At 58.6% G+C, this 11517-nt stretch overlaps 1 protein-coding gene across 1 annotated transcript; it reads right to left on the reverse strand.

Moving 5' to 3' along the window:
- Positions 1-490: 490 nt before the first annotated feature.
- Positions 491-9263, reverse strand: DL89DRAFT_252038 (uncharacterized protein; the record flags this gene model as incomplete). The annotated part of the gene is made up of 10 exons (XM_040885181.1): positions 8825-9263; positions 7624-8426; positions 6124-6888; positions 5816-6051; positions 4775-5677; positions 4006-4681; positions 3656-3948; positions 3200-3535; positions 1904-2248; positions 491-1465 (listed from the first exon to the last, which is right to left on the reverse strand). Exons 1-10 carry the CDS (start codon positions 9220-9222, stop codon positions 491-493), a joined length of 5730 nt encoding a protein of 1909 aa, XP_040739244.1. The 5' UTR covers positions 9223-9263.
- Positions 9264-11517: the final 2254 nt, after the last annotated feature.

Below are 11517 nucleotides of genomic sequence, written 5' to 3' on the forward strand. Positions count from 1 at the left end.
AATTTACCGAGCCAGCCCAGTTGCTTGAGCCAACCCAGTTCACGCAGTTCCTCAAGTCGCTACCCGCTGAGGATGTGTATCGTGTCAAGGGTCTTGTACGCCTCTCGGCTCGCGTGGAGGACGAAGGCAACATGGGGGCCAAGTCATCTGGCGAGGGCGAAGACGTGGATGCGTCGCAGGGAATCATGTACATTCTGAACCACGCGTTCGGCCGCTACACGTTTACAGCACTGACCCAGGAAGCTGAGGGTTTGGAGAAGACGTTGGCGCGGATCACCGTGATGGGTAATGGCCTGCGGATGTACACAGACAAGATCAAGCAGGGGTTCAGTGCATCTGACGACCAAATGTCGACACATTGGGCACACCGGCACTAGACTACACATTGCATAGACATACTGAGGCAGCGATCAATGAATGTTTTCAATACAGATGGAGCAGCCATCGAAGGAGAGAACAACGTAGAGAATAATTTTTTGTTTTGTCAGGGTCAGAGCGAGACCCAGCCTCCAATATCAAACGCCTGGTCAATCTTGCGAGCAACAAACACCGGAATCTTCTGGGTCAGAACAAGCTTGCGCATCTCGTCGTAGCGGTTCTGGTTGATGAATAGCGGACGGCCACGCTTCAGCCCCAGGTCCACCTCGCCGTGTTGGTCGAGGTACGGCGCCGACATGAAGCAGCCGTTGTCATGGTGCAAGAGCAGCAGGCCGCACTTCTTGACAAGCAGGTAGACGCCGACGGTTCCACCGCATGACTTCATGTGCATGTTGCATTCGCCAATGCCCTGAACCTCGCAGCAGAAGCTCTGTGAACAGACAAAGCTGCCGCACAGCAGACACAGCGCGGGGTCGCTTGGGACGCTATTGCAGCGGGGACAGAACGCCTTGGCCGAGCGCTCGAACAGCACCTCGAACCGATCAGGCATCTCAACCAGGGTGTATGGCGTGGGCATGCTTACGGGCACTGCCATTGTGTATCCGGCGCCCAGCGACACTGCCGAGCCGTGGCGACTGCGGAACACGCGCAGATCCTTGAGCCAGTTGCTGACAATGGCTGTCATGCCAGGCTGTGCCTCGGGGACAAACACCTTGTGCAGCTCGGGCAAGTTCAAGATCTTGAGCAGACGCACACATTCGGGCTCCGATTGAGCCATGATCTGGGGATCGTTGTTTGTGGCTGCGCGTGCACGTTCTTCGCGCATCCATGGCGCCTCACGGGCCAGATCAATGCCGTATTGGAGGTACAGTGTCAGCGCAAGACGGCGCAAGAACGGCAGCATCAGCGACACAACGAGCTTAGTCACCGTGGTCCGGTGTGCACTGTACCTAAAGCGCGTCAAGACCTCTTCATCCATATCTGACCCACGGATCTGGCGAATGACCCACAGAATGAGCGAGTTGATGCCCGGGGCCGATGCCTCAACAACCTTTGCGTCGGTACCACCCGAAATCGACGACAGCAACTTGGAGTCGCGGGCCTCAGGGGCGTCAATCCACGGCTGGTGTGAGTTTTCCGACACCACGGCGGCGGCTGCTGCGGCTGCGGCAGCGGCTGCTGCTTGTGAGCGCGTCGATCCGGCAGCTCCAGGAATAGAGCTCGAAGCATTGGCGATGCTGGCGCCAATATCAACGGGGAAGTGCTGAGCAGCACGAAGTGTCTTGGGCGCACCGCTGTACTCGCCAATGACACTGTCCCCGACAGCAACACAGACACGGACAAGCTCCACGGTCATGAACAGGCGTACAAGCTGCCAGATATCGACGCCCAAGGGCACAACGAGCGACATGCTCAGCTCGGTGAAGATCGATGCCGAGTCTTGCATCAGCAGCGGGCGCGGCGGCAGGCCATCGGTTCCGGTCAGCCATACCGACTGGTCGTGCAGAGACTCGCGCGGTCGCACAACAGGGATACCGGTCAGAGGGCCCAGGATGTAGCTAAGGTCCTTAAGCATTGACATGCGCGTCTGCTGCATTGCCTCTCTCTGAGCCGTTGCTGCCCCAGGGGTGTGAGCAGGTGAGGGCGACGGCGACGGCAACGGCGACGACTGAGACATCAGCCACCTCAGTTTTTGTGCTGGGGTCAGAGCTGGAGAATCAGTGCTGGCAGTGCCTGTGGCCAGGTCGGATACTGGTCCAAAAGCAGTGCGGTAATGCATCTCTGCGATCTTGGCCAGCGAGTGCATGAATACCGCGTGGGCTTCAGGAACTCCATCGACCAGCGTGCCAGACGGCTGGCTTCGCGAATCCTCGTGATCAAAGACCGGCGGGTTACGCACGCCGCGCTGTGCCAGCTCAAGGATGGCCAGCGAGTGTGAGAACAGAGCCGTGGCCGCCCGATCGAACGGGAAGATACGGGGGGCAGAGGGGTCGCCATGGGCTGGGGCAGCAGATCCGCCGGCACCGCCTCCACCAAGGATGCTGGGCAATGCATTACCAGCGGAGCCAATTGAGCGCAGATTGTCGCTCAGGACCTGCATCAGCTGCGGCAACCCAGCCAAGGGCGAGTCAGTCAGGTATCCTTGGCGGCCATGGGCAGCGTTGTGGATAGGACTACCGGTGCCAGCAGATGCGCCCGCAGGTGCAGCAGGATTGAAGGAAGCACTGTCGCTATCGATCTCATCACCATCCTCATCCTCGTATGCATCCTCAAACTCCTCGTCCTCGTCGAAGGGAAGGCTGTCCGAGCCTTCACGATATTGGCCATGGACACCCAAAGCACTCTTGCTCTTGCCCTTGCCCTTGCCCTTGCCCTTGCCCTTGCCCTTGCCCTTGCCCTTGCCGATGTGTTCAAACAAGGAAACCGACGGCAGCCCGACGTGGTTGTCACGCTGGACTTGCTGCACAACCTCATACAGGCGCGTATACATGAACTGGTACTCCTCAAGCTGCCCACGCATACGGCTTTCCTTTTCAGCAGCAGCACGGCTCTGCGCCTCGGTATTTTGTGCAAACATGTGCCGTCCTCCAGCAGCAAACGCCTGGTCATAGCCAGAGGCCTCAGGAGTCGAGTATCCGCTGTGCGAGCCAGTGCCGCTATGCGCCTGCCTGCGCTGGTGATGATGTGTGTCGGCAAAGTGCATGCCGAACATCCACCGCACATACTGCGACAGGGGTAAAACCATGCGCTCAGAGCCCGGGACAAGCGAGAAGGCGGCATTCGTGCTGGGTTGCAGGAACCGCTGGAGAAGAGTCTGAACAGCAGCGAAGCCACCTGGCAGATGCTGGGCGGCACGCAGGAGATCCAGGTTGCGCGGCAGGGACTCGGTCAGGCCCTCAGGCAGGTTGAAGCTGAAGCCGCCTGCGTTCCGAAGCGACGCAATCAGGCCGCTGGCTAGGGTATCCTCAGCTGTCTGACCCATGGCGCGGAATCCCGCAGGTGCCTCGGGTGTTGAGCCTCCTGGTGCTGCCGCTGCCGCCGCGCCAATGGCAGGAGTAGACGACGACGGCGTCCTGGCCTGCGAGGTTCCTTCACGGTCGGATCCAGAGCTGCTTTCAGCCTGCGAGCCCGGACCACCGCTCAGTACAGGGGCGATCTTGGACGAGGTCCGCCCATTGGTGACAGCAACAATCGTCTCGCCAAGCTCGCGCCAGTCGTCTTGCAGCCAGCGCTCAAACTCGGCGGTGGCCTGGTCGGTGCGCTGGCTGGCCGGTACTGCGAACCGCTCCGGGTTCTGGTCCGTGATTGTCAGAGGGTCGTAGTCGCCGACGTGGGGCAAGACGGGCAAAAGGATATTGCCAAGGCTCTTGCAGAGCGGGCACAGGTACTCCTTGCGGTGCGGGTTCTCTGGGTGGTTGCGCGTAGGCTGATTCTGGCGCTTAGCCTCGATTCCCTGGTAGTACTGGGTAAAGCAGCGCAGGTGCATCAGATGGCCACAGGTATTGGCAACCATCCCGCGCTCGTGGTACAGCACAGGGAACCCCTTAAGGCCGGACGGCGCGCCATATGCTCCAGCTGCGACCTGCCCATTGAGTCCGGCTTGGTCGGCCAGCCGCATTTGCGCACTGATCTTGCTCGCTGACATGGAGCTCTCGGGGGTCTGTGGTGCAATGGCTGGCGCATCGTTGATTTCGCAGTCGAGACCACCAGGCATGCCCAGGATATCAGTGACGCTGATAACGTCAGAGAGCGGTGCAGTGCGCGCTACACGCGACGCCTGAACCAGCGACAGAATGCCATACGGCTTTGTGCCATCGCATTCCTCCTGACACACAATGCAGGTTCCGCCGGGCGTAGTCCACAGCGAGTTGTGCACCCGGCTCATATCGGACCCCTTGCCCTTGTCAGCGGAGGTCTCGACTACGTCATCTGCCTTGTCGATATCCTCCTCATCAGTCAGGTCGTCAAACTCGTCGCCAAACTGGGCCATGAAATTCTGCTGGCGGTTGGCAAAGTCGGCCAGGATCGCCGCCTGGCGCGCTTTTGCCTCCTGCTTTTTGCGCTCGGCAGCGCTGGCCTCGTCCTGCGCCGTCCTCAGCACATGGCTACCCAGGGGGGTTGACTCGAGGCTTGCGTAGTACTCGTCGATGCAGCTGATGACGCGCGGCCCACCCTCGCGGAAGAGCTTGAGGATGTAGTCCAGCTTGGGCTTCCACTGCTTCAGCTCAGACCGCAGGCCCAGCGACAGCACCAGAGCCAGGAAGTTCATTGGCTTGCCGCCCTTGGACATTGGATAGCCCTGCTCGAGGGCGTACTTCCACAGGCCACCGCGGTTCGGGGTGTTGCCCTCTTCGCCGTCTGGATTGACATCTGGGCCGCCGATCTCACGAGCCACGGCTCCGCGGCGACCGTCCTCGAGTGCGAGCACCACAAGCTGCAGCGCCTCGTCAACCATGGTCTCGGACATGTAGTGGTTTGGCGTGTTTGTCGCGTGGTACAGGGCGTTGAAGAGCACCTGGCATGCCAGGGGCGTATGGAGCACCATTCCAAGCCGCTGGAACGGACCAAACCGAATCGGGTCAAGCTTGGGCGGGATATAGGCAGGCACGGCATCAGGGTCCCCGCCGCTGCGACGCAAGCGCTTCTTCAGTCGTTCGTGCAGGAGCTCTTCAACCTCTTCACGCTGGTTGCGCGAGTAGTGGATAAAGTAGGGATCGACCTCGTCCAGATACTCGTCCTTGAGCTCGTACATTCCAAAGTCCATGATGCTGACGGGAGAGCGGTACTCGGCCATCTCCTGTAGCAGATTGTCAAACTCGGTGTGCTCAGCCAAGCGCTCGGGGATCTTCTTTGACAGCTCCGAGTATGCGATCGGGCTCAGGCATCCGTGCACAATCTCACGGCGCGCCAGATCCAGCGCATTCTTGCCAGTGGCGACATGGCGTTCCGACACCAGCACAATGAGCACATTCAGGAACTCCTCCACCATGTATTGGAGATGCGACTGCTCGTACACCTCCGACACATGTGGCTGGCCGCTGAACCAGTCATAGAGCCCGAAGCGGTCAAGCAAGGCCATCAGGATGTGGTCGGTATCCGGCCAGATGCTGAGGAAGAACTGGATCATGACAATGTCCTGGTCGTACGTGTTTTCGCGAAGAGACACCTCGCGATAGTGGTGCGACTGCGACCGGATCACATAGCCGTTGCGCACCCAGAGACCGGCGCGGATCTGCGCCATCACAACACAAACACGAATCGGGTAGTCAAGGATACGCAGGAGCTCGTGCTGGGCCCGCTCAATGTCGGTCTGGGTCATTATTCGTCTATGGGAGCGTGCTGCGCGGCTAGCAGCGCCACTGCTGCCCGATGAACCCGCACCAGAGTCATCCATGGCTGCGTCCGTCGGGCCCTCGAGTGCGCTGTCGTATGAGACATTGAACGCGGTGAAGATCATGTGGCGAATGCTGTCAAACCCGTACTCGCGCGCAATGTCCTCTGACAGCAGCTTTACGTGCTGGCACAGCTCAGCCATAAACCAGTGCAGCGGGTGGTGGAAGCTGACTGGGCAAGAGGCCACGTCGTACTTGACGATGTAGTACTGGCTGCCCCACATGGTCGACCGAATGTGGGCCTCAGCAACGAGCGGCATAGCATCGCCCAGGTTGCCGCCTGTGTTGACAGTATGCCCAGCTTCGGGGCCCAAGAGACCCTGCATCTGCGCAGTGCGGATGATTACAGCACAGTTCTCTTCGGCCATCAGCGCTACTGAATGGCGTAGCGCACGCAGTGTGCCGCGCATGGCAAAAAACAGGTCCCGCGCCGAGATGCCATAGCACTCGGCAAACTGGCGACAGCTCTTGGCAACCTGCAGGGTGACGTTGAACGCGTTGACCCATGTGTCGGCCTCAAACTCGACGTGCTGAAGGACTGCACGGCGATTCGGGTTCATGCCCTGGAAGAGGCCAATGAAGCCTACATATGTGGCCAGAAACTGGTGCTGGGACGACACCCAGTTGCGCACCTGTGGTGTGCCGGCCAGATAGCGCATGTCGTGGAACACATGGAAGTACCGGCGGTTACGGAACGACTCTGTATCGCACAGAACAACACCCTGGTGGCGCAAAAACTCGGGCGTCGGCTCGACAAAGAACCTCTTGAGCACGCTCAGTATTATGTAGAGGAACCGGTGGTGGTCAACCAGCTCTGCCGAGAGCGTCGGGGCAGTAAACAGCTGCACCGAGAACAGTAGCACCGAGTGTTCAGGGGCACGGTCCTGCGTCAGGAACGCCCGGGACAGGCGTGGGTAGTTGCGCGAGAAGGTCAGCGCAATCTTCATCTTGTACCGGCCGTCAAGCATCAGCGTGGCCATGTACAGCTCACGCAGGCCGCTCCGCACCTCCTTCCATAGCTGTAGATCGAAAATGAGGAACCAGTCCAGACGCTGCTGCCCACACCCACGCAGCACTCGCCTGATGGCGTGGGACGTCGCGTGATCATATGCCCGATCTGGGTCCTGCTGTGGTGCGTTCTCAATCTGCGTGGCCATGAGCAAGTGCGTCGGATCTGCATTCGGGTCCTCGGACAGGTACGTTGTGCTTGGAAACGCACCAGGAGCCATCGAGTGCTGTGGGTGTCCGGGCATGTAGTTAGGCTGCATAAAGCGGGCAAGCGACAATCGTGCTGCGTCAACGGCATCCACAGCTGCGCCAACAGCTGCGTGCAAGGATGGAACGCCAGTGCCACCAGCCGTCTCATTGAGCCAGAGGCTGGGAGGAGGGGCCCCAGCGTCGCTATCACTGCGCCCGTGTACAGCACCGGGCTGCGGATAGTTGCGTGGGCTGCCGCGCTCCTCGCCTTGCTGCCTCAGCGAGTCGGTGCTGTCTGACCTGAGCCGCCTCCTGCCCCGCATCTGGGCATCCTGTGCATCCGACAGATCAACCACCATGCCTATTTCTTGAGCAGCAGCCGCAGCAGATGTAGTAGCATGTGCATGCTGGGAGGCTGCGTTTCCCGGAGCTGCTGCTGCGCCTGCGGGTGATTGTACTGCGTTGCTCTCGTCCTGTGTAATGGCGCCTTCGTCGTCGACGCTCTCTTCGTCGTCTTCATCAAGGTACTCTTCGTCATCGAGCTCACCATCGGCATACACATCTTCTGTGTCGGAGTCCATCGGACGGATATCGTAGCTGTACTGCTTGAAGAGGATGTCTGCCAAATAGTTGTTGCGGAATGGCGCCTCCCAACGCAAGCACAGCTGGTGGCTAATTTCTGAGCGGATCTCGTTGTTGACCTTGCCCTGGAAGACGCGCGCAAGCGGGCGGAACTTGCAGCACGCCAGGTCGCGAAGCCATATGAGAAGCGACGCCGACAGCTGCTCACGGAACACGTCGCGGGCAGCGCGAATAGATATGCAGAGCGACACATTGACCATGGACGTCGCAATTTCGATAAGATCTGTTATCGATGTGCTGACCCGCAGGACGTCGCGGCCGCTGACATCGACTGTCTCGGCGATCTTGCGAGCCTCCACAGGCGAGCAGTCTAGCGCCTGTGTGCACTGATCGATGACGTCCTGGAATGAGTGGACCTCGTCGTTCCACAAGACGATGGCGAACTTTGTCTGCACCTCGGGATCTCCCAGTGCCTCGCTCGCACTCTGCGCATCCTCGATGATGGATCGCTCGTCAAAGCTAGTGCGCAAGTGTACTGGCGATGTGGAGAACGTCTCCAGAATGAACTCCAGTACCACTGCAATGGTCAGCTCGATAGCGCGTCTGACGCTTACTGGGCACTCGTTGTGGTTGTTGTAGCCAGGAACGAAGGGCGCTCCGGCCGAAGAGATGATAGGGTCAAAGCCGATTTCGTCGAGCTCTTCGAAACTGCTGTGGTGGCGGCAGCGCAGCGGAATCTTCCACGCCTCGGGATCGCCGCAATCGCAACAGCCGCCTGTACCCGAGTTTACGCTGAATGAGGTGTCGTGACCCGTGTGGTCAGTGGCCTGGAAGCACCGTGTGCATAAAACACAGGTATCGTCCATGGCACAGTTCCTAGCCAGCGAAAATACATTTGCTTGTACGTGATCAGTACGACAGTGGGTAGATAGGAGCGGATAAGAGCCTGGGGAAGCGCTTGCCTTGCTGCATGTCTAATGCGCTTCATCTCCTCCTACCACCTCGCCTGCATTTGCGACTGCGACAGTCAGCAATTGTTGGGGTAGGAAGAGTATGAAGGATAGACGTGCACGTCATATTGTGCGTTTTCGGAAGCAGTGCAAATGGGATGGAGGGAGGGGAAGTTGCTGGAAAAGCAGCAAGCTAGCCAGCAGGCAGGCAGGCAGACACGTAGCTGGGGGAAATGCATACGCAGCCCCTTTGCTCTACGCGCTTAAACAGTCTTTGCAACAATAGTCGGGGCTTTCAGGTCAGTGGGGGAGAACAATACTTACTTGCATCTATAGACGCCTTCGCCGCGCTTAAACACATGCCCACACGGCTGTCCGCGCCTGACCTCAGTATATTCAATAGGTGTCTCAAATTCATCCTGCAGCTCCTCCCGCGGCGCGCCGCCTGTTCGTTCGTCCAGCGGGACCAGGTCCGCCAGGCGATCGTCCTTGGATAGGAGATACCAGGACACCTTGTGCAGGATGTCCTTGCGGGCTGCTGGGGTGAGCATGTAGTTGTACCGCTTGGGCGTGTTGCGCAGATAGTCGTAGAGCTCGACAGAGTATGGCTCGTCGATAAAGCTCTCGCTAGGCGTGTGGCTCGCCGCAGGGTCTGCTGCTGTTGCCGCTGCCCCGGCTGGAATTGAGGCCGTCATTGGCTCAGCAGGGGTTCCGCTGTTCATGCTGTTCGCCTGCTAATAAGCTTGAAAAATAGCTGCGAAATAAAAAAAAAGGCAGTTGAACAAAGAGAGAGAGAAACGGTTGCAATTGGGTTTCCAAGCTATCCGGGAAAAAGAGAGGAGAGAGTTGGCTAGAGCTCACGGCCTGCAACGTGTCTGACGTCGAATAGTGTAAGCCCAGGGAGGGTGGTTTTGCTGGCTCGGCTGAGGGGCGAATTACATACACTCCGAGCCTATGCTATTGCTGTTTGAGACTTCGGATTCAAGCGCGGGCTGAGTCTTCTTGACGTCGCTGTCGGCTCCTGGAAATACAGCAGGAAGGAGGTGTGCAGGTAGATGGCGTTAAAATTGAAGGCAAGAGGAGCTGGCCGGGCGTAGAATAAAAGCACGCCCTTTCCCCATGACGGCTGAAGGGGCTTGCAAACACACCCGCTTGTCGCTGGCCAGCTGTCGGTATGGGCGAGCGGCTCACACTTGGCGGCGGTGTGTTACTGAAGAAAAATTTTCAAGCTCGCCCTGAGTGCAGCACGTACGCGGCAGTATCCTTTGTCGGCACAATGCGAACGCAAATCCCCTCCCATGCCAGCATACACATATCTAGCACTTCTCCGCGCAACGGATGTGCTGGGCGGTAATGCAGGCTGCCCATTAGGCGCTGGCTGGCTGTCCATGGGAAGGACGGCAATCTCGAGCGCAAGAACGAAAAGTGCGAGTCTATTGTGAAAATGAGGGTTTTGGAAAAGGGGGGGGGGAAGAGACAGACAGATGAAAGATTACTGCTGCTTTCTGCTTGCTGCTGCTGCCGCGCTGGCTTGCTGGCCGGAAGTGCCGAGTGGCTAGTAGCCGCCATGGGTGCTGTCCAGGAGGTAAGAGGACTTTGCGTCGCTGAACAGGGCACTAGTGCTGAATACAAGCGGCGATGCCAGACTGTGATGTGGTGCTGACAATCCGGCCGCCGGTGGATTGCTCTTGAGTGCCGACTTGGCTGACGCCAGGTACTCCGGAGGAGATAGTATCTGGGCCAGGATCTGTGATGAATGTGCCAGGTGTTCTTCAGATAGCGCAGGAGTTCCGACGCCGTTGGGCTCGGAGGTGAGCGCTGCAGACACTGCAGCAGCCGCATTTAGCAGCCCCTGCTTGTCGCCTAGGTCCCGCGCATCCACACTGGCCTGCATTAGTCGAAGCAGGTCCATGTCTTGCGAGGGCGATGACGAAGGCACCGATACGAATGCAAAGCCAGAGCCAGACTCCGCACCATCGCTGGCATGGTCGTCTCGGCTCCCACTGTCATTGTCGGCTGCAGTATCCGAGGAGGGATTGCTGCTGGTCCCTTTGCTCAGCGATTCAGATGCACTGCCAAAGATATCGTGGTGAGTTTGGTCGCCAGGAATGCCGATGAGGTTGTTGAGGAATGCGACATCGCCGGGCGCAAATCCGCCGTTCATTGCAAGCTTGAATATCGACGGGTCGCCAGCCAACCCCAGCTCGCCCTCACTAGCGGTACTACCAGCTGCTGCTATGGTGCTGCTAGAATGGTGACCTGTGGCGGTAGAGTCGTCGGGCTCTGCATTATCCTGGCTGTATGCACTACTCAGCACAACATCACCGCCTTTTGTCGAGTTGTGGAATGCATTGGTCAGCAGGTTGCACAGCGGCATGTAGTCTTTCTCCTTCATCTCCTGGTCGCCATCCATCGCCATGTATGTGCTGAGATTGGGCGCATCAGCATTGGCGAACACAGGTGCTGACTCACCGTAGTGCATGACAAGTGGATCGGGCGCTGAAGAGCTATCGTTGCCGTTAGAGCCATGTGCCACCTGCTTCATTTGCCGCTGTTGATGCATTAGCGGGATCGATGGCGATTGCTCGCGCACACCAGACTCGTCGCTATGCTCTCCAAAAGCAGTCTCGGTTGGCAAGTACGCGCTGATACATTCAGTCTTTTCTGAGCTGCTGTCATCGCCACTTATGCCGCTGCCTGCGCTGCGCCGGGAGCCACGGTCTGTCGAGTACGGTGCCTGCAGTGATGCATGCTTGGTGTGTGAGGTACGCACCACATGCTGCTTTTGACGATTGCCGAGAGGGGACCTCGAGCTGCTCTTGCTAGTGGATCCTGAACTGCTGGAACTACTAGAGCTTTGGCGATCAGAGCTCGAAGTCACATAGCCACCCGACATTTGGTCGATCAGTGTTGATGTTGACGAAATTGACTCAGCAGAAGAGTCTGTCGAGCACTGAGCGGCTGCAGACGTGGATGAGGCAGATATTGACGTGTCTAGGAATGCAGCGGGATTGACG

Source organism: Linderina pennispora (assembly GCF_002104995.1).
Source record: "Linderina pennispora strain ATCC 12442 chromosome Unknown DL89scaffold_98, whole genome shotgun sequence".
NCBI lineage: Eukaryota > Fungi > Kickxellomycota > Kickxellomycetes > Kickxellales > Kickxellaceae > Linderina > Linderina pennispora.